This window comes from Epargyreus clarus, unplaced genomic scaffold, assembly GCF_041222505.1.
Source record: "Epargyreus clarus isolate Ecla_fem2 unplaced genomic scaffold, WU_Ecla_fem_2.2 ptg000021l, whole genome shotgun sequence".
Classification (NCBI taxonomy): domain Eukaryota; kingdom Metazoa; phylum Arthropoda; class Insecta; order Lepidoptera; family Hesperiidae; genus Epargyreus; species Epargyreus clarus.
Genome location: NW_027332228.1, coordinates 12311226 through 12334069, shown reverse-complemented (window position 1 = coordinate 12334069; position 22844 = coordinate 12311226). Strand labels below are relative to the sequence as shown.

General features: G+C 35.1%; 1 protein-coding gene across 6 annotated transcripts in view; it reads right to left on the bottom strand.

Annotated features, from left to right (window-relative positions):
- Window positions 1-1581: 1581 nt before the first annotated feature.
- The window catches only part of grn (GATA binding protein grain), a 114512-nt gene continuing 93249 nt past the window's right edge, over window positions 1582-22844 (bottom strand). For all 6 annotated transcript variants that reach the window (XM_073084408.1, XM_073084410.1, XM_073084411.1 and 3 more), the window contains 3 exons: window positions 4354-4564; window positions 3562-3701; window positions 1582-2783 (listed from right to left, as the gene is read on the bottom strand). In XM_073084408.1, the coding sequence (XP_072940509.1) occupies window positions 2757-2783; window positions 3562-3701; window positions 4354-4564 (378 nt within the window). In that variant the 3' untranslated portion in view covers window positions 1582-2756. The remainder of the gene's footprint in view (window positions 2784-3561; window positions 3702-4353; window positions 4565-22844) is intronic.

Genomic DNA, 22844 nt, shown 5'->3' with positions numbered 1-22844 from the left:
AATGTCAGTTTTTAAACTAAAACATGTCATTTTAGCAACTGCACTAAAACATCGCTTAATCACCTCAAAAGTGCCATTAGGTATTTTTTAATGTAAAGTAACTTGATTTTCCAAAGACGTCAAGTGATTTGCATAGCTAATTAACTTGAAGTGTGAAATGTGCTTAATGATGTCCTAATATGAACGTAACTGGTAGAGCTATATCAAAATAATTACGCGATATTCAAAACTATACTAAATGTACGTAAGTCAGTCAAGTGCTAAAAAATTCAATGCATAATTCAAAAGTTGCCGGAGCAGCCAGCTGTCTAGGAAACGTCGACCACGTGTCCATCAGAGCGAAAAGTAACAACTAGCAAATCTCCGTGGAACTTAAAAAGATCAATCGCAAACATTAATTGTTCGCGACAATGAACCCTTAAAATCCGGGCACAGGGAGACCGCAAATAAACCAACATTAAGTGAGGCCTATCCGAGGCATTTTATAGGTACTTTATCGGATCCTTTCTTCTGAAATGCGATTAAAATTGAATAGCTCCATATGTCGCAGGCAGACCTTGCGTCACAATCACACGGCCGGCTGCATTTTCAATTTGCCGCGAGATAAGCGCGAGTTTTGGACTTTTTCTGCGGAATGGCGGAATTGATCCGGTGACTTATGGCGGACAAGACGCCCGATCGATGGTCAATTGAATCGCCCTCTAATTTAATTCCTTTTTCAAATAGGATAGCTGTAGAGCGGATTGTTCCACGTCACTTGTTTATTTGAAAGGTGGATATCAGACACGACGGCGAATCGTAGGTTAAGCTTTTGTATATATATTGAGAAATATTTTTACGTAGGTACATGTTATACGTTCCTCTATTATGTGTCTACTTTATTTTCATAAACAATGTAGGTCTATCAATGTAGGTAATTATAAAAATGAATTTAATTTAAGGTACAGTAACTTTGTATTTTTGTTGGTGTTGTTAACAGACTGTGTTGCTATTACCACGGCAGCCATTTTTGTATCATAACTACAGTGGATAATACTTCCTTAAAAATCTTCAGATTCAAGAGTATGGTAAGGTAACTTATTTTGATGTAACATTCCCTCTTATTCCTTAGGAATAGGTAGGTATTTGCGATGGACTTTAGATTAGATACCTGTTTCATTGGAAGTTGGATAGGTACTGATATTCAGAGCGACAGGGAAATCTTAACTTATGGAGGACTAATACCTGTTGGCTACTCCTAACAGGCTATAAAACTAATGTATTCCTCTAAAATATTTATCAATCTACGATGTGACGTGTTATAATATTATCATGTAAATAGTCAATGATATTATTATTATATTACTTTCCTTTAGGTTAATGAATGAAAAGGTGTTTAAAACATGTAAGGTAATTTACATAAAATAAATTATAACAAGGCTTTTAAAATGATATTATCAATTGAATGAAACATTGCGTAAGGAATTTCAGAGGGCAATGTTACTTTTGAGATAAGATTTATCTTGTACATTTTTACAAGAATTTCACATTATTACGTTATATATATATATAGGGTCGTTCTTAATTAATTAAAAGCATAAATTAAATATCAATAATTATTGATAATTTATTTATTCGCAATTTTATTTAAAATACACAACTTCACAATGTTTTGTTTTACAAACTAAAAACTTTAGGTACGGGATATCGTAGGAGGCTGTTTTGCGGTGATCACTAATTTACATTTTACCTTCATAGAATTATTCTCTAATGCTTTCATTTACATTTTCTTTTATTATATACACATTTTGGAGTCGCGGGATTAAGTTTATGAGCGTAATCGACAGATTCCAAATAAGCACTTTTCACCTTTACAAAATTTATCTTCAAAATTATCTTTTCTTTCTACATCACTGTCTTCAAGACTACTCTTATAAACCGAATCCTTCATTAATTTATGGCCACACAATATCTTAATTTTACAAAGGTATAGCAATACAAAATATTTATATCATATTATTTCTCATGACAAATCAACATTTTTACATCATCCAGCTTAGTGATCGGAAAATCCAAAAGAAAACTCGTGTGATATCCACGAATCAGTTCTGCACTGTATATTTAAACGGCTTTTATTTACAAATCGCATGATTTATAACTATAATATAAATTACTATTGCATTTCATTCATATAGTCTACACAAATCAAATGTACAAAAAATCTGGAATAACTCTTTGAACACATCACAATTCCTATAGCGAACCGAACTGTCCAAATTAAATATAAAATGAAAAAACAATTTATACAGGAACGGAATATAACTTAATAAGATATTTACACAATTTAATACACAAATCGATGAACGGTACCTACTTACTGTTATATATATAAATCATCTAAGCGGGCATAAACCGACCTTACCTAACATTATAATACTGTACAATTTCGCTAGTTGCTCATGTAAAACACTCTTACTTAATACTTGTAGGAAATCACCGGTCAAAGTCTTTTCGGCGACAACTGGGCAGAGATCTGATGTCCCGTCAGATATGTAGCAAGGTTTGCGTTACAAACATCAATTCTGCTCAACAGTCTTATAAATTAGATGTGTCAGAGTATAACGTGATTAATGCTATGAACTATTCATTAGAACCAGTTTAGTGAAATCACAGTTTTCGTGATGCCCTGCACGAAGGTCGCGGCGTCCGCTGACAAGGACATTGTACGTTGTGTTTTCACCGATATTCAAATGAGGCTCTCGAGTTTGGTTGACTTATCACGTGTACTCGCTCCTCCAGCCAGTCTGTAAAGAAATATTTGGTTAGAAAATACGGTACACAGTTCAAATTTACATAAAGATACAAGTGGAAAGTCTGAATACATGCTAGATTATCCCAATATGATCAAAAGTGTCTTTTTGTTCGTCTATTTCTTGAGCTTTCGTCGGCTAACTTAAGAACCTATTATTTTATAAAATTAAACATATGTGTGGTCATGTTTTAAAGTAAAATAAAGTCCGTATGAATTTAGAAAGGTACTAAGTAAAATATTGAAACTGAGAAAGGTCAAAATTTGAAGTCGGGGTATCGAACGGATCCACAGTCTATTTCATGTTAACTGTCTGAATTCAAGTGGATAAGAGTCTCATCAGAAATCGACCACATATGTATTGCTACTCATACTACGTTCATATACAGGTACACAAACGCATTATTATAAGATACTTGCTATAAAATTTGCTGATTTTGACGACCCGCGTGGCGGAACGGTCACCATACCGGTCTGACGCGCAAGGGATCCCGGGTTCGATCCCCGGCCAGACAGATATGTAAATGATGAATTTAGATTTCTGTTTCTGGGTCTGGGTGTTTGTGTATTTGTCTATGTGTGTGTCCATGGCACCCACGACACTGGGAATCCTAGTGTGGGGCTGTGAGTGTAGAAAGCGAAAGCGTTTATTTGAATTTCAGTCTTTTCGAGTTTTACAAACACGATCAGATAGAAACTGTTGTTTTATAAAAGATCGTGAGTATAATGATGATGTGGTTTCAGCAATCATCAAACAGCTCCACAAAACTTACCATAGAGTTAAGCTGCGCGAGGTGGTGGTGGTGGTAGGGGTTGTGCGAGGTGGGTGGCGGCGCGAAGCCCTGGTGCGGCGCGCCGTACCAGTGCGACATGTGCGCCGCCGCCGGGTGGACCAGACCCACTTGGTGCTGACCTGAGGAAGAACGGTTACTGTTAGCTGATCTTTAAAGTATGAAGCAAGTGTCCATCCATCGGCCTTTTAAGGTCTACAGCTAGACATAGGCCTAGGTGGAGCAAATGTGATGAGTAGGATCGTTAAGGTAGCTATAAAGGCCAGAATAATTTAGGTAACGAGATGGGCACTGATGTTCAAAATATTAGTATTTCCATATGTCAGTTGGAATGCTTTATATACTCGTACATATGTAATTACTTTCGTACCTTGCGGTACACTTTTGCCAAAGACAGTAATACTATGCTGCTAAAAATGGGTATATAAACCAACGATGCACTAGTGACTTATCTGGTTGATGTTATAAATGACCAAGGCGATGCTATTAACTAGTGCATTCTCTTTCTTAAGAAAGTTATCTAATAAGTAAGATTTTTAAATATGCAGTTAACCACAATCTCACATAATGGTAATAAAAACGTGATTTGCGATGGTATGCTTGCCTAGAACAGTTCTAGGCATGGAACAGAAAAAACAAGGTTCTAGGCCACACAAACCCATACTCGAGCAGAGATTTAAAGTTCTTGACGGTAATGAGAAGAAGGGAAGCAAATCTTAATCTAAAGGAACATCTACCAAATATAATTTAGGTATTACTATAAAGTGAACATACCGAAATCCATAGCCGACGGGAAGGCGGATCCCCCGAAGCCCTTAGTGGCGTCTCCGAGGGGCTTGATCATGTCTCCCATGACGCCCCCGAGGGCTAGCGCGCACGCCCCACCCCCCATTCCCATGCCACCCTTCTTCTTCTTACTCTTGCTGCTTAGCTTGCGATTCCGCGTTTGAATACCTTCCTTCTTCATTGTTAAGGGCCGGTTTACCTGTGACAATAGAAATGATGATATAGACATCGCTATAAAATGTATAATAAGGAATTTTCAAGATATCTGTTTAAAGTAGGTACCCGTCAGGCCTATTTCTGTCATGTAGCAGCAGTATTGGTGATGATAATATCTGGTTTAAATGATCATGTCATTTGTGGAAAAGAACGGAGTGCGTTGCCAAATTCCGGTAACACACGCAGAAGTTGAGCTATATCTTACATGAGACGTTAGAACTTATTCGTCCTAAAATCATAAGTCAAAATCATCGATTTTATTCGTATTATTTATCGATATATGGTATGTTGTTCAAAGACAACTAAATACCTATCATATGGATTGTATGCCATTTGGCTACTACCTCATTAAAAATCAAGAGCCTAAAGTCTGTTGCAATATAATATGTGAGTAAAGTCACTAAGCTTATATTAAACCACAGTTCAAAGCTGAAGAATCTCTGTGCCGTCTATTACGATGCACGTCCAAGATGCTATTTTAAGATCTTAGATAAGCGTACGAGAAGATGTCAATTGCTTTAGCTAGAGAATTTTATCATTTGCGCTATAACAAGTGTTATTTCACCTGCTTTATACATCCGCTATAAACGGCCCTAATTGAGTACTGAGGTTAACAATCGTAACACATTGACTCAGCGCGTATTCCGGCTTTATCGTAGGGATGGCGATTTGAGATCGATTAATCGAAGAATCTACTTTGTGTACCAAAGAATAGATCGATTCAGTGAATCGATATTTCATCCTAGAAAATCGAAGACCCATTTTTTCAAAGTTGAATGAATATTGAAAATGTATTATAGACATTTTTTGCTGACGGATGTGTACTTCAGGGAGTGTTTGGTACTGAATTCCTGACGATTTCTTTTCTTTTTTGCTAACTTTGCCCCTGAATAGATCGAAGATCGCATGGAGAATCGAGTCGAAAATCGAGTTCTTTAGAATCGCCATCCCTACTTTACCGCATGACATTCAGCGGTATGAAAAAAACGTTTGAGCTACCAAATTGGAATGCTAACTAAGGTATAAAGGATACCGAGACCATAAACTGGTATCACAATAGTCGTGTGCGAATATTTAGCTGTTTGGTGACTGATGCCGACATGCGTGAAGTGGACACCCGGTGCATCGTAATTAGGATGCACTGCGGTCGCAATTGGTGGGAAACGGACACTTCGATAGATCCTCAAAATGATCTTGCATTCAAAAGAACTTACGGCATTTGTTATGGAGCGTCACTTCCATGATGCATACGGAAAAATGTTACTTAAATAGTCTTTACCTATACCTAGGGAAGTATGTGTTACATTGCGATTTAAAGGGAAAAGTAACTAAATCTTTTGTCAAAGATGTTTGCTCATACTAACATAACTCATAAATTTCATACAAGTTTATAATGCAGTAAATCTAATATATTCAAAGGTTGCATACCTTTCGCTTAGATCAATGGTGTCAATTGAACGCAACATAGCTAATAATATGCAAAACTAATACGATTCCTCGAATTTCATGTTAAAACTAAACGTCGTATACTTATTCAAGTACTTCTACTTCTTCCTTGCAGAACTAGAAGCCACTTTTCACAAGAATCTTCGAAATCCATTTCCGACTATGACAAAGATACTGAACTTCGTGAGGGACCACGAGCTACCAGCTAGCTTTCCAGCTACGAAACTCAGTTGGATCTCTTCAGCTTCCACCACCAGGGCATTTCGGGTGAACTATCTCGGTCACATGCATTTGTTTCCGAGAAGCGTGCGTCACGACGGACGGACGGACGGACAATGAGTTATTCATCGCCTTCCAGGGAACTCGGCGGCATGTGGCTCTAAACGCACGATTTGCGCCCGCGACTGCCCGAGCGCATGACCTGATCTTATTCGCGTAGCTTTTGGTAACGCGCGTTGCATTGATAAAAATCTTACTGTAATGTGCTAGGATTAGCAATGCTAATTCTTTGTTTGATAGCGACCGGTGTACGGATGTGAATGTGTGATGTGCTAGTAGATCTACCTTTGCAATAAAGATAACTTGATAACTTGTGGTAACTATTGACTAAGTGTTACTTACTATTATCGCAGTAAAAGTAAAAATTTAATAGGCTAGTAGTAGGTACGACGTTCTTATGTATGTGAAGCCTACCAATTCGCACTTGGCCTAAGGATTGACTATTTCTTAAAATCTTCCTCATCAGGAGACCCAAGTCCAGACAAAGGCGGTCAAAGGTTAATTTGAATGAAGCTTTAAATTATTGTCATATATTTCTAATTGAAGGGCTCATGGACGGTTTGACTAAGTCTGAATGACGGAATGGCGAACAAACTTCCCTATTCAATACCCCTTAAAGCTGCTTAGGAGTATGCTTCAAACCTTCCCCAATTATGAGGAATGAGCAGTGAGTATAAAAGGTTTACAGTCAATTAATGTAAGTAATATTTTAAAACACTATGTAAATATTTTTCTTAAAATTGTAATGTGCTTTTTATATTTACTTCTAAGTCTGACTAAAAACGTCACTACGTAGTTATATCTACTTAGTATAATTACCAACGTAATTGTAACGTGAATATGTAATATTTTATAGCGGAAGTGGGTTAATTTAAATTAATGACATACCTCGTTGGGTAACATTGTATTATAATCCTTTCTAATTGATACTTTAATTATTACTTAATTAATAAAACTCAAGTAACCTAAGTAGGTAATTACCATGGATTATTGCTTTATGATCGTAGATACATAAATAGATAGACATGTACAATAATGAAAATTGTAAATGTAAAGTATAGTTACATAGTCAAATAGTATGGGGCTATTTAGGAACAGTCCTTTTCTACCTATGAATATGGATGGTGACTATGGTTTTAAATCGAATATTTTACAGAGCTAGAAGATGAAATATTAACATATTATTGAAGTTAGAGTTAGTCAGGGCTATTGCAAGATCGATACTAAAACTATTACAATGGGAGAAAGTATGCTCTACATTTTCTTTAAGCTTAAACCTAACGCTAAGGCAGATGATCTACTTGATGGAAAGTAGTCACCGTCGCCTATGAACATTGGCAACATCAGAAGAATCTCCAATGCGTCCTCCGTTTGAAATATAGCTGTTTTTGAACTTCACGGAATGATTTTCATTTCCCTAAAGACGGAATAAGTATAGATGAGGCCTACTGTTTTGTGTAATAAAAGTATGAAAAAATAAACTGTTTATGCATATTATAAATTCAATAAGGGGAAGTCCCTTATTGAATTTATAATGATAACCATTTTATAGACATCTTATAATGTAATCAATTTGACTTATTATAATTTTATTTCCCAGACTTTTAATGAATTTATCAATTGCCGACATCTATTCGTTACTATGTAAAGAAAAAAATGAAATATTTCAAATTAACTAAAAAGCAAATATTATGAAGGACACCTCGTTATTAAGTAATATTTAACACTCGTATATTTGATGCGTAATCATATCTTTATTTCTCTTATTACGAGTAACTCTGTACATTTGAAGTATACCGCTCTGATTGTAAGATTAATTCGAGCAATTAAAACAACGCGTCGTGCAAAAATGTCAGTCGATGAATAAGGTTAATAAACCCTTAAAATAAGGGACTGGTCAAAACACAGCGAATTTGAAGCGAGCAGCGAATATAGATGTGTTTAATTAGGTGTGTATATGACGTGCTGAAAGATATTTGATAAGTCAAGTTACATTAAAAATGTTACAGGATTTTATTTCTTCTTGCAATCCAAGTAGTGTATTGATCAATGTTTGGTAAAATAGTTCTAATTTTTAAACAAAGTTAACATCTAATATTTTGATGCTTAACTTTTTCTACATAAATATTTGCGTAATATTTATCAACGACGTTATTAAAGTATTACGAAAGTTTATATGTATATATGTTTATATTTATATTTAGTTATATGTTTATATTACGGAAAGGTTAAAAAGATGAGGAAAGAAGCTTAATATGTACAAATACAAAAAGTAAATAATATTTAAAGGTTTTTTGTTAACATTTTGTAATTACTACCATACCTACAAAATTACTGTCAATTTTATTATCGTCTGACATTTTACACTGATCCGTGACAGTTTCAATTACGTGTTTGACATAACCCGGAATTTGGCGCCTATTGCTTTTATCCATGCCTGTAAATTACATAACATGGTCGCAAATCCGCTAGCGTCGAGAACGAAGGCTTCGCAATGACCCAATTCGGATGCACTCAATACGCCGGCATCTGCTAATGCATTTTATATTGGTCCAATTGACCGGCCGACGGCGCGGTATGCACTTCGTGTGGGCGATTCGCGGGAATTACGTACTGCACGCTTAGTACAGGGTTTGTCAACCTTTCCTGTTTGTGACGGTTTTGGGAATTGTAATTGGAATTAATTGTTATTACAATGAAGCGGTAGCGTCTGTGCGAAGGAAAGGTCGCGTTTTGTTTGTTGCGTCATTTCTGTACTGTGCGAAGCTTGGGTGGTCTTGTAGTGAGAAAGTTTTGTCTATGTGATAGTTTCTTTCCTATTGTGTCTATTAAATTACGTGATTTATTTTATTTTCTTTAAACTTGTTAGTTAACAACATGTTTTTTCTGAATGAAATTGGACCAAATTTTGAGTAAACCGGTCCACACCGAAATAAAGCATATCATTTATTTAGCTTAACCATTCGATTCAAAATAATTTTATGAATAGACGCGCATATTTCATTACCATTTATATTTTATATACTAACTTATATAAGCAGGTAAACATTTTGCAAAAACTAACTAAAATTTATATTCGAAGTGCATTCCTGCCTACGTACAAAGAGGTCCGTAGTGCATACCTATCAAGAAAATGTTATTAAAAATTCCACCAGGAAAATGTCCTTAAGTTTGCAATGGTCATCAGCGTACGTAGTTTGCATGCGAAACGTATGGCCTTTTAAGGATTTTAGAGCCATAACTGGCGTATGCGGAAGGTACGTCAATCTGTCCATCTCAAAATGCCTAAGTTCGTACTAAGAGTTATGCGTCTTCATGATGGGAACAATTGTATGTGAAATCTGTTGAACACTTAGAGAGCTAATACACGAGTTCATGTCACCGTTTACCGCCGTCTATCACCAGTGACCGTTGACAATCGTCGCCGATATATATGCTAGGTACTTAGCAACGTAGACTAGATATACATATTCTAAGTTCTCACTCTGAAAAAAATCATGACGAGAACAAAGGTATGCGAAATCTGACGAACATTTAGGGACCTGATACACGAGGGGTTGTTTATGTTGATGGCCGCCACCGCTTATCGCCGTCTATCGTCAGTGATCATCGTCGATAGTTGCTTATATAAAATGCTAGATACTCAGCAACGTAGACTATAGGCCTGAGACCTAAGACTGTGCCCTGTGTGCCCTGAGGAAGCTCCATCTCCACATATTCCATTAGGTTATGGAGATAACATTTTTTTAAGATGTGTGTTATGGAGTTTCTTTCGCCGCTCCTTCTCTATAACGAAACACCTTGTGAAGTGGCAGTAGATATACTGACGTTCAAAAAAGTTCTGTAAAGAATCTATATAGTTAGAATCAAGTCAAAAATTCACTCTTCAAAAAATGCATATTATATAATAATTAACCAACATCACCGAAATTAAGCGTTTTATATTTGACGAGCCAAACGGTAGTGTCTATTAGGCATTTTTTTATAATTATATCTATCGTTGGTAAGCGAAACACTCGAAAAATTATTTATTAGTCAATCAATTATCTTTATCAATTTACAACCACCTCGATTCATACCCACGCATAACGTAATATAATATAAATAGTCGGAATACAACTCTAAGTGTATTCCTAACTATAGTAATAGCAATATGTCGTATGCAGTCGTGGGGTGGGAACTGCGGTAGTAATTAACCTGACATAATGGCCAGTTATTAAGCAATTTCAGGTCGAACATGGCGGACGTCTTAAGCTTATATGAATATATAACACATAGATCAGCTTTAGATGTAGATATAGGTACTACCTTCATTTACGGAGTATTAGAGATAGAAAATTATAATAGGCATTGATATACTCGGTTCTTAACAGTGGTATATCAATGAGTTCCTAATAGGTATATGAATAGGTATAGTTTAGATATGGTACTACAGGAGATAGAACGTAATAACCCATGAACCAATCAAAGTCTAAGTGAAAAATAAATAAGAGTTTTGAACGCAGAAATTGCTAAAACGTGTAAAGAAAGATTATTGGTTCTATTTTGATAAAAAAAAAAACTCAAAAATACAAGACATTCGTTTTGTATAATTAAAAGAAAACAGGCCTCATATGTCTGAAAATTTTGTTTCCCCTAAAATGTCACAAATAGTACGGAACACATAGTACATGGAATAGACATAATAGATAGTACATAATTTTCATTTCATAATTTTGGAACCCATTAGAAAACCCCACTGAATCCTTCAGTGTGTTTATTACACCCGTCCCGGGAAATCCCAGTGTTTCCCACAGGTTATGAGCGTAGCAACCCTTGTTACAAAGAGGAATGTCGCATGCAAAGTGCGTGTATCGTTTACTTCCAGCGGATTCACTGGCACATGGCCGCAATATTTCTACCTGTAATTATGATTGTTTTCCTTCGTATGTGGATTGTGGGTATTAAACTTTCCGCGATAAGCCTTTGCGGCTCTAGTGCTGTACTGCTGAGTAAGTAAAACTATTCTACATACATAAGTAGGCCTACAATTAATTTCATAAGAATTTATCAAAATATGTGGAAACTTATATGACATTTCAAAGATAGACTTTAAAATAACTTTGATTGATATTAAAATATATATATGTACGTAGTCGCTGCCTTATCATCAAAAAAAATTTGCCTACAAGTATTTTGACTTAATATAATATAAAAAGTTATTTGTTGTTTAAGCGACTAACAAGCGGCACATTATAAAAAATTGTTTTGATACAAATATGATTTCGTACTTTTAACTTTAATGGAACTAATTCGACTCATTTCAATAACAAAAGTAAATGTACCTACTTCACAATTTTCTAAGAAACAATTTTCCTAAAACACATTCAACTTACCAGAAATATTTCTGACGCCTGAACATAAAAACAGTAATTCAGCAGCAAAATAGTTACAACAATGGCCACCCAGTCGAATTTACGAAACGAAATATTTGCTTTGAAATTAATTGAAAATAATACCATGAAATCATGCGACGGCTAACGGGATTGCATGGCGTGAGAACCACACATTTGCGAAGTAAGCATATGAAACCATGCACTGAAAATCTTACACCCTTCACTATTTCTTACAGAATATTGTTGGGAAAATTTTCGCTTTACTATTTGATAAATTCCATTTGTTAAGCTGCGATCCATTTTTTATATTTCACTGCTGGTCATAGACTCTTCCTATAACTAGATGATAGAATGAAAGAACTCATAAAAATTTGCCACTGCCGGTCAACCTTGTTGAGTGGGATTTGTAGCACGAGGCGTTCCAACTTAGTCCCCAGGAGTAACAACGCATCTGTAAGCGACCTCTATTAAGTCTCCAACCCTATCTGGGGTTGATTATAGACATGGCGACAGGTGCCACTTACCATCAGTTGGACAACATACTTATATCCTGCTTCTATAATTCCGGTTCAGGCATTTATAGGCATATAGAGGCATAACTTAGCATTATCGTCATTTCAACTTTCAAAACAAACAAATTTCAATTAAAAGTTCCCGCAATGCAATTCGCTTTACATTTTACGGCGAACAATAAAATAAAATTAACTCTCAATAAAACATGCAATAACATTTAAGCATAGACAACTGGTTTTCTATAAACATGACAGTCGAATGGAAATCCGCACTTCATAATTATTTGTAGTGCGTAACTGAGCACCTACTACATTGATGGCATCTAATTAAAATGTTGTGATCTTCGCAAATATTCAATACATTGCTGGGTTTGTTTGTCTTACCTATAAATGTAGGCGTGTCAAGCGTTCTATGTATAACAAATACATGAAGTAGGTAGTTGCGTCGCTATGCGTGCGAATAATTGCGTTACGTTTCTAGATCAGAGAGTGCGCTATCTATGCCCATCTGGCCACAATGCAACGCCATAAAAGCACTCAAATGGGAAAATAACAGGTTCACTACAATGCCATGGAAAATGCACAGGTTGCCTGTAATTTTTCCGGCAGCTAGAAAGCTCCGCAAATGCGTTTACGCAATTACAGCTAAATTGCTAATGTTTTATAATGTTTACGTAGTAGATGTAACAAACAGTTAATATATAATAGAGTTATCTTAAGCTGTATTTACCCAAGATGTAGCCTTAGCTGTAAGCTTAGACGTAATTCTCACACGAGGGGAGTGACTTCATCATGAAGTCCAAATAGATTTCTACGTCTAGAAAAGGTAGAGTATGCAAACTAATCTTCCCTTCTTGCTCTAGCGCCCTGATTATTAATAAAAGGCCTCTATAGCCAACGGCCACAGATATCGAAACACAGAAAAAATATAACACATATTATAAAATCATTTGGTCACATGTGGTGAACTAAGGCCCAACTAGAAAAAACCGAGTAAAGTAAATCATAGATGCGTTACTACTGACGGCATAGTTGTAACGCAAAGAAAATTGTAATGATTACTAAGAAAGTCTTAAGGTATTTATTCAAATGCAAACATGACAAATCCTAACTATTATAAATGCGAAACTGTTTGTTTGTTTTGTTACGCTTTCGCGCCATAACTTTCTGACCGATTGTAACAAAATTTTGTATATAATTTTTCAGGGATCCAGAAATGACATAGGTTAAGATATATCCCGAAAAAAAGTACCTGCTGTTCCCGAGAGATAGATAAAAAACTATTGTCAGAAACATTTGATCGCGAGTGAACCTGCGGGTTAAAGCTTATAATAATTAAGTGAAAGACAAGTATTATTCTAGCTAAACAGACGAAAGCCTGTATGTTACATGCAAAATGTCTCACAAAGTCTAATTTCGCATACCACGACATTTTCTAATCAAATTCTTTCGTGCTGTACAACACAGCTCGTTCGGATAGCTTCGTGAGAAACCCCCATTTATTTAACGTTGAGACCTAGTTTAAATTTCTTCTTTCCACTTAAGGAATGCTACCTATTAAATAACTAACAGGGCCGACGCCTCCAAACGGAAGACCAGATATCGTGACGACAAACTTGGCACAAACTTAATTGTCACAAAACGATGCGAACAAATATAATAAATAAACCTTTAAAATAAACGGTTTGTTTGTTTGGTATATGGATTTCATTTTGAGTTGATTTGTACGTGTACAATGTTTGTTTGAACGTTTTAATATAAAATTCTATAGTGTTCTGAGGTTAGGGACTTTTTGAAGGTATTTCAAAGTAAGGCATTTTAACAATGTTTCTCAGGAAAGTAAAATTATTACACGGGATTTTCTTTCAGTAAACTTCTCAGCAAACGAAGCCGCGGTCATGAGGTAGTAAAAATAAATCGAAGAAGGAGAGAAATGCAGCAAACGGAGCTTAGCTGTAAATCAATCGATAAAGATCTGATAAATTAGACAGGCGAACCAGTGCACGACAAAACTTAAGAATTAGCAACCAATTACCCAGCAAAAAATGTTATACACCCATTATCGGACAAAAACGTACCTACGGTAAATGGCTCTATTGAAACTGATCGTGCTATTATGTGGGATTTTTGTTTTTATAACTAATGCTATAACTGTCATTTGCCTAAATGTTTGCAATACGACGGCAGTTTCACTCTATACATTATTTACCGTTTCTGAAAGACAGCCTCAAATTTGTGCACTGAATTTATTGGCTCATTACCTACTTACCTCATAATTTTATTCAATTAAACTGTTCCTGTAACGTTTATGAAAACATTCTTGTTATCGAATTAACTGGTAATAAATATTGCGTAAGAACAGGGTATTTTAATTTGCAAAGAATATATTATGAGCAAGTACAAGCAAAAGGCACTCTGCCCTTTTAGTGATTATAAGAAAAATAATTTACTATGCGGTAACAAGAAAATAATTATATTTATTCTATCGGCTTTAGCGATGCGGACTTTATGATGCCTTTTAAGTTGTTAAAAAAATCTTTATATTTTTAAAATATTAAGTTATTAAATATATGTAGGTATATTCCTTATAACGGACATAGAAGTTACAACGAAAATCACAATATAAGCGGCGAGTCTTTTGAATGGCCTCTGCCCAGCAATGGACTAGTGTGGGGTAAAAAGAGAAGAAGGTATTAGATATATCTTCACCAATTCATGTAAAAGAAGCGTGGTAGAAAGTGTTCCAGACTTCCCTCAATAATGATGAGAGAGTGACAATCCTATGCTGAAAAGTAATACCTACCTAAAATACATAGGTATATTTAAATACACGATTCATAATATTTAAATCATGTCTTTAAATCAAAAATTATAAAGCTAATATCTGTCCATAAACAGCAGAATTAATTCCTCTTATTACTTCACGACAATGAAACTAGATACCACAAACGATGGCTCCATTGTTTCAAACCACTCTTACGTTATCCTAACACAGTGTGATATATTCTTAGCGCTTTCCGTATTTTGTAAACGACACCAACTTCGCGTGCTCAGTTTTACTTCTTTTTGTATGTGGCGCCAAATCTGTTGCGGACAGATGTTTTAATCGGGTTTTTCATAAAGTAGAAAATGTTGACATTTGTCATTAAATGTGTTGATAAAAAGTACTACAGCCAATCCGATTAACTTATATTTACAACCTGTACGTGTATCTTTGTTGCTCAAAGATTTTCCGTTGAAGTTCAGTTACGTTTAGTTGAGATTTGGGATTATAAGAACCTAAGTTGTATTATTGACGAAGTATTCTAAGAAGATTTATTGATTGTTTTATTTTTATTTAAAATAAAAATTGTGACACGAAATCACTTCGCAAATGTGCCCTCTATAGTGAGTAAATGCATTTGATACTTTTCCAATTTCAAATACAATTTTGAAGTCTAGCTACACTCTATATTACACTGACATATTATTTTCAAACCTCTGTTTACGAACGAAATTGCATTATGCAGTAATAAAGAAAAATACACAAATTTATCATAAATCATAAATTTATCGTAAATCTAAAATCATTTTGCTAAGCCTACTAAATTACATAACATTTTTAAAGTGTCACAAATAAAACATCGGGCGTTTTAAGAAAAACCGGATTCTACGCTTCGCCTACACCACTTACACCTATTTCTGTCTATTATAAGTGACATAAGAAATACTGTTATTAAACCATTTTAGCGTGTGAATTGCGAACACAACACGTTTGTTCATTCACACTTCTCTTATCTCATCGTAATTATCAGTATCGATGAATAGTTAATGGAAACTTGTTTAGTATCTAGGCGTATGTTTATCTAGTGACTCAATATCATATGCTCAGTATTTTTATCTGCGTATCGCATCAGTATGAGAACATATGTATGGGAATTTTGTGTTAAACTGTAATTTCTCATTGAAGCAACCAATATAGCTTATTCATTAGCGTGAATTCAGAGCTTAAATTGCGTAGTTTCGTTTGCGAAAAATTCTTCTGGACAAAATAGAGACAAATTGAATGTTGTAATTATTGTCATATCACCTATTAAACGAAACTTACTTTTGTATATGGAAGTTATTTTGGTTAACTATGTGGATTACAAAAACGTTTGTTCAAAATGACCGAAAAACTACTAAAAGTAACCTCTTTGTAAAGACAGTAAATGAATTATGAAATTATTCATTTAAATCTATTAAAGAAACTGCGACAAAAATAAAAATGTAATAAAGTGTCGGCAATTTTCTTTTTATAATTTTTAGCGAGTGTCGCCTCATTCGAGACGTGTCGACACTCGCAATTAGAGCGCGGCGGTTGGGAGGGGTGTAATGTGGCGTAACAGCCCTGAAGCCGCCACCGCCACCGGCCACACAGATTGCTACTGAGAATCCGGGGTTCGGAGATCCTATAAACCGATTTTATTTATGAAAATACCACCCCGTGCGGTGCTCAAGTTTAGACTTGTGCGACTCTACAAATTTTGCGCAGAGGCCCTAGAGAAACGTAGCTTATGTAATGGCTTAATAACTCCTGTATCACTGTGTGAAAGTCTTATCAAAATTAGTTCAGTAATTTATGATATCAACTATATCGATACACTCTAACTTTCAGACCTACAAAGTATGTAGTAAATGATAAACGAAAAACTGTGTCCAACGCTGGAAATCATGTTCACTAAGATATTTTATGTTACAAGAATACTATTTCTTTCTAATTTAAGACCATACCTATTTAAAAATATCACTATAAAAAATTCCAACCCTTCTTGAACATATTTCTCACTATTTTAGAACAAGCTAAAAAATGCCGTAAAACATTCTAACCCTGTCATTCACTTACTGGATGAATGCAGCGCGGTTTTAGTAATGTCAGTGAATTAGTTCCGCGTTGTTAGTGGGTTGCAATTGAGCGGGCCGGCGCCTGCCGTACGTCTTCAATCCCTTCGTTGAAATTTAAACATATTGTGTTGATGTTCTTAAACGCCAATTTAGAGTTAAAAAAAAATAAGATAAAAAAAATCACAGTCTGCTGAAAGAAATATCTTTAGATGCTTCATCATATGAAACAACGAAACAAATTCCTACCAAAATTATAAATAATTAATCCCGAAAATAATAGGTACATTATAAAGATAATAATCATTAAATCAATCAAATAAAACCAAAAGCATTTTAATAATCCGTTAAAGAAATGTAGGAACGTATTATTTAAGTTCCTTAGTAGATAATAGTATTAAGCTTATATTTATAGCATTGTGAATTTAAATGAGTTCTAATAAATAAATATCAGATTATCGGTTTAAACATTAGAGTCAATCCCTATTCCGCAACTTTAATTTAAAACGTCCGCAATTAAGGATGTGCGAGTTGTCGATGAAACATTGTCTCGAGTCGACTCGACTCGACTGTTTGATGAGCGCGCGTGATTAAAATAAATACTCGGGGCAGTAGTCGACAGCTGCTACTCGGGGGGATAATTGAAAACACGATTTATACACCCGCCAAATTTATCGACAACTCGATTTATAGTGCGAGCTGCCTTACGCACCAGTTATTAGCCCACGCTTAATTTTTTCTCATGAATGTAATTACTATTTAACCCACTTTAGCGTTCGAATATTTCTGATAAGCTGGAAAATGTCTAAGGATTTTTAAGTACCTAAATAGTGTACATAGCATGATGTGTTGTGTTGGAACCACTTCGAAAAGTACATAAATTTACCTTAATTGCTACCTTTAAAGTAGTCTTTAAAGGTACTACTAAGCTTTACATATATCCATCAGACCAAACAGCAGCACAACATTGTTGCTTCAGAAATGTTTGGGAGAATATAACGCGCGAATAGGCAATAATTACTGGTTTTACGTACATAATAAAATTAATAACATTTTAAAGAAATATTTTTTTTTATCAAAAACAATAGTTAACTATAAAATAGCATGTCTCAGAAAAGTGGAAAACAAACTCGGTACCCAATTTCTTCACTTGTAGTCACAATGTTAAACTTATCAAAATGTTAACTAATTTACTTTCAAAAATAGACGTCAGTTACGATTATACCTATTGTAAAACTCTTTCAATCTTAATTAGAAATATTATAATGGTCTGCCCATTACAGAATTAAAAATTGAACAATCACTCAATTATTTATCTTAAATCTGACTTACTTGTTAACCAATGGGAGAGTTGTAACAACGAATGAAGCAAGATAATAACGATGCCTTACATTACACTTATTTATTTAACATGTTAATTATTAATTTATTTATAGACAAGAATGTCAACTTTATCGCCGATTCAAATGTTAAGATGTTCTCACTATTGACAAAGTAATGTTTAATTTGCGGAAATGGGCAATTAATGTGGGACCGGATTTTTATGTTATATTTATAGGTTATTTATCAATTTCAATGTCATGCGAGTCAATAAGTCGAATTCATCTCTTTACTTAAATTTAAACCTAATTTTATTTTTGGGTAGAGAGATATGATGTGTAGGTAAATACATTTTTGTTTCAGATTTCAATACATTAACTTTAACCAATTAACGTTTACTTTGACAAGATTCTTTATAAACTAACTTTGCGCGTTAACATAACCATGTCCAATTACTTATCGATACCTCCATGACACTTAGTAGGTACTAGATAATCAACGTGTGATATTATCAGCGTATAATGAACTTAGAGGGCACTAAAAAGGGAAATATTCAAACATAGTAATGAAGATGGCGTGTGAGTTCCTCATCTCTATGCTCACATCTCAAAAACAATTATGGAAAGCAATAAATTTAAATGTTTCGCGCCTGTGGCATCGAACCCGGTCCAATTAGAATGTGGCCGCGTCCGCAGTAAATCTCGCATGGCTACCATGCTACACTAATTCATACGCCGCTGCCAACGTGCGCCGTAACTGTCGACATCGACACAAACCACAGCCACTCGATTATCGATAACTCCGCGTTGCAACACTACGAACGCGAGCGATATTTTTTTTCTTTATAAACTCCAAATGGCGCGAATAATAGACTTACCAATCAAGTTATTACAATATCAGACCCAGTTTATGACATCTTTGGCTGTGAGGAAACTTATCGTAGATCAAATAATTTAAAAAGAGATCATGTCATTGTTGCAATCTCATACCTACTTCCTGTTTCTTAAGCGTCACGTTTTTTTGTCTAGGATGTCAGAGATATTAACTTTTGTAATAGTACAAGCATGATCACCAGACCACACGCAGTGAAAGACCGTAATTGACCTCACAAATACCCACAGAGTGAAGACCACTGCTCAAGTGCTCATGTACCTATAGTGAGTGACAGCGCCCTCCTAATTACATAACTTAAATTAAAATTGACAAATTAGAAATTCATACATTTTTAACAAACATTATGACAAATATATTTAATCAAATTAAGCTATAAACCCGATAATTAATGTCACGAAGTTACAACTGACAAATTTTATCTTTGTAACGGACAGCTGACGCTAACGCGAGTACCTACAGGTGTTATATACTTTATTTGAAGTAATTCAATTGACATGAATGGTTTCAAAAATGTAAAATAGCTTTTTAAGGTTGTAATTGTTAATATAATTTAATGTAATATAATAATGTATCTCGTCGGCGTTGGTAAACGAAAGCGGTGCGGCGGCGCGTGCGCATCGACCGCACCTGCCACTAAGACCCCAGTAATTATTCTACCACTTATTATACGATTATAAGACTTTTTTGGTGCTTTCAATCAAATTACACCTTGGCCTGACCACTTCGAACAAGTGAGATGTCATAAAAGTTTTTTTTCGTGCCCATTATAACCAACCGTTGGTGGCAACGGTGTAAAACGGAAATTTATCGATTTATTTCGTTGCCACGAAATTTTAAATTGTGCCTTTGTCTCGTGGTTAGTTAATTCAATTTCTATTACTAACGAATATCTGAGTTTACATAATAATTAATGCAAATGCTATGCAAATGGAGGGATTATAATATATGCTCTAGAAATACGGGATACGTAGGAAATTTGTTTCCACTCCACTGATATTGGACTTGTTGTATTTAGAATTTAGAAGTTTTGAAAGGTGTAGAACCAGTAGGTACTACAGGGAGATACCACCGCACACTTATTTCTATCGTGAAGAAGTTCTGTGTCGATGGACTGCTGTGAATGACGCTTGACTTTATATGAGACGACTATTTTAGTCCTCAGAGTCGGCAACATATCTGTGAACGGCTTCAGGTAAAACCTTTCTTACATATAAAATCGGTTACAAATGTCGATAGAGTACAGTGATCACTTATCATAAGATACACGTTTGTTATTCTAATCTATAAAAAAATAGAAAAACTTGTAAAAATATTCTATCGAGCATCAAAAGTAACGATATAATTAGGTACTTTGAGTTTATTTTCAGGTGCGCAGATAAATCTCAGTGCAGCACAGCGGTCCAGTTGCGCATAAAATAGAATGGCGAATTGCGGCGACTTCAGTCTGTCGTCGAGATCACCTAGATGATAACGATACGACTCCATTCTAAATTTGTGCTCATGAAAACGAGCAGTTTTGCAGCCGAGCGCATCGATGGTGTGATAGTGGGGTATAAATAAATAATTAAGGAAGAACTCAGGGGGAAACGGAGGGGGCTTTCGGATAGTTCAAGAGATAGTATCTCCGCAACCGCGCTTTGTGTCAGACGTCAGATGCTTATCTCTAAGATGTTTACAGATGTACCGGAGGGGTAACGGCCAAACCTCTCGTGGACGCAATCGACCGCACCGCACTAATATGGTTGATATACAGCGAGTTAATTATCCGTCTACTGACGTCTTTAATAGAGCCACTTGAAATATTGGTATGCACTCACGAAATAAATAGGTATCTACCACCCGGCTTCGTTTGCTATAGAATTTTTTACGTATGACTGAAACTTTTATTGCTGCCGACGTTACCACGACGTGATAGAAAGATTTTTTCACTTAGATACACAATTTATTTTTAATACAAATATTAGTTAAACTATGAAAACTAACATAACTATAAGACTTGATGAATAAATATAACGTTATCTATAGATACGTACACAGTTAAATGGAATCATTGAATGGAATATTAGAATGTGTAACATCATTCATTAACAATTCATAAACAATTACTGGATTTAATAACAATTTTAGTTAAATAAAAACGGGAAATAATAATCATAGCAGATATTATATTTAGATAATATAATCTGTGCGTATATCTGTTGTACAAAACAATATTGCTTTTAACAGTGGGAGATCAAGTCAGATGGCGCTGATATCGTGGCCGAATGCCAGATATGAGGTGATCTGTGCCTCTGATCTTCGGAACCACGCTTAAATAAATACAAGTTATACGAATTGACTCATATATATCAGGGCTGTTTCGTTAATTTATAATTTTAAATAGGACACATATATATTTTACTTAGAATGAGATTACATATCTTGAGATGATTTTGTTAATTAATTTACACACAAACTCGTAGTAAATCTATAATGCTTAGGTATATAGAAACGATCTATAATTTAATATCATTATATTTAAAAATTAAAAAATGTGTTGGTTCATGACATAGATATAATATGGTAAGATTTTGTTATTGTATATTGACAACGTTTTACTATTATCTATGGCTACATAAACTGCGCGGGAAAAATGCCTGTCATCGGAAACAGAATATACCTATTGAACTTGGGTACTTATTTGCAATTTTTTCAAGGTGGACATTGAAATCGATACTTCAAACAAAATAACCTATTCATACAATAGCCATCGACATTGTACTGTGCAAATCTTTTACCAACCTAAGCACAATAATTGTTTTGTACAAGGACACTCGTTTATCGCGCCAACCATCGCTGACGTGCAGCTGCCATTTTCGTTCCTTTTTTAAAACTCCCCAATGAACGGAACATATTTCCCGCTAATGTTGCCCTACCAATAAATTCAAACATTATTTTTCTTACACGATTCCGATTTCACACTGTAACGGTCAACTTAATTATCTTACATCTTCTATTTTGTAAAACAGTAGACATCTAGATAATCTATCTCTATAATTACCTGTACCGTCGGCTATTTTATTTTTTAATTATACAAAACGTAATAGTTTGTGAATCACACCGTACACTTTCTCAAATTTATTACAAAGACAATAAATCAGCTGAGAATCGCCCACTAAACAGAATGGGAACCTCATGAATAAAAACATGCTATTTAGCGCTACACTCGCCAAGTCTTCAGGTTTACCGAAACGTTTTTAATTCAACGTTTGACGAACAAATTGTTACCCTACGTAAAGGTGGCAAGCATTAAAATCGGTTTGACCTTTATCGGACCTATGACTGTTTGATGTTATGGGGCATTCTACGCAAACGCATTTCCGGCCGAACGCTGCCGGGAAAAAGCCATTTAAAACAAAAAAGAAAAAAATGGTAACGCGCAGCACGCCGCGCTCGGACACTTCCGGTGGGCGCCATTTTTTCTGTATTGCCAACAGATAAAATCTTTCCGGCCTACTGCGCGAACGCCCATTTTTATTTCTTTTTTATTTCAACGATCACGTTTTGGCAGAATTAGACTACTTATTTATATTGACAA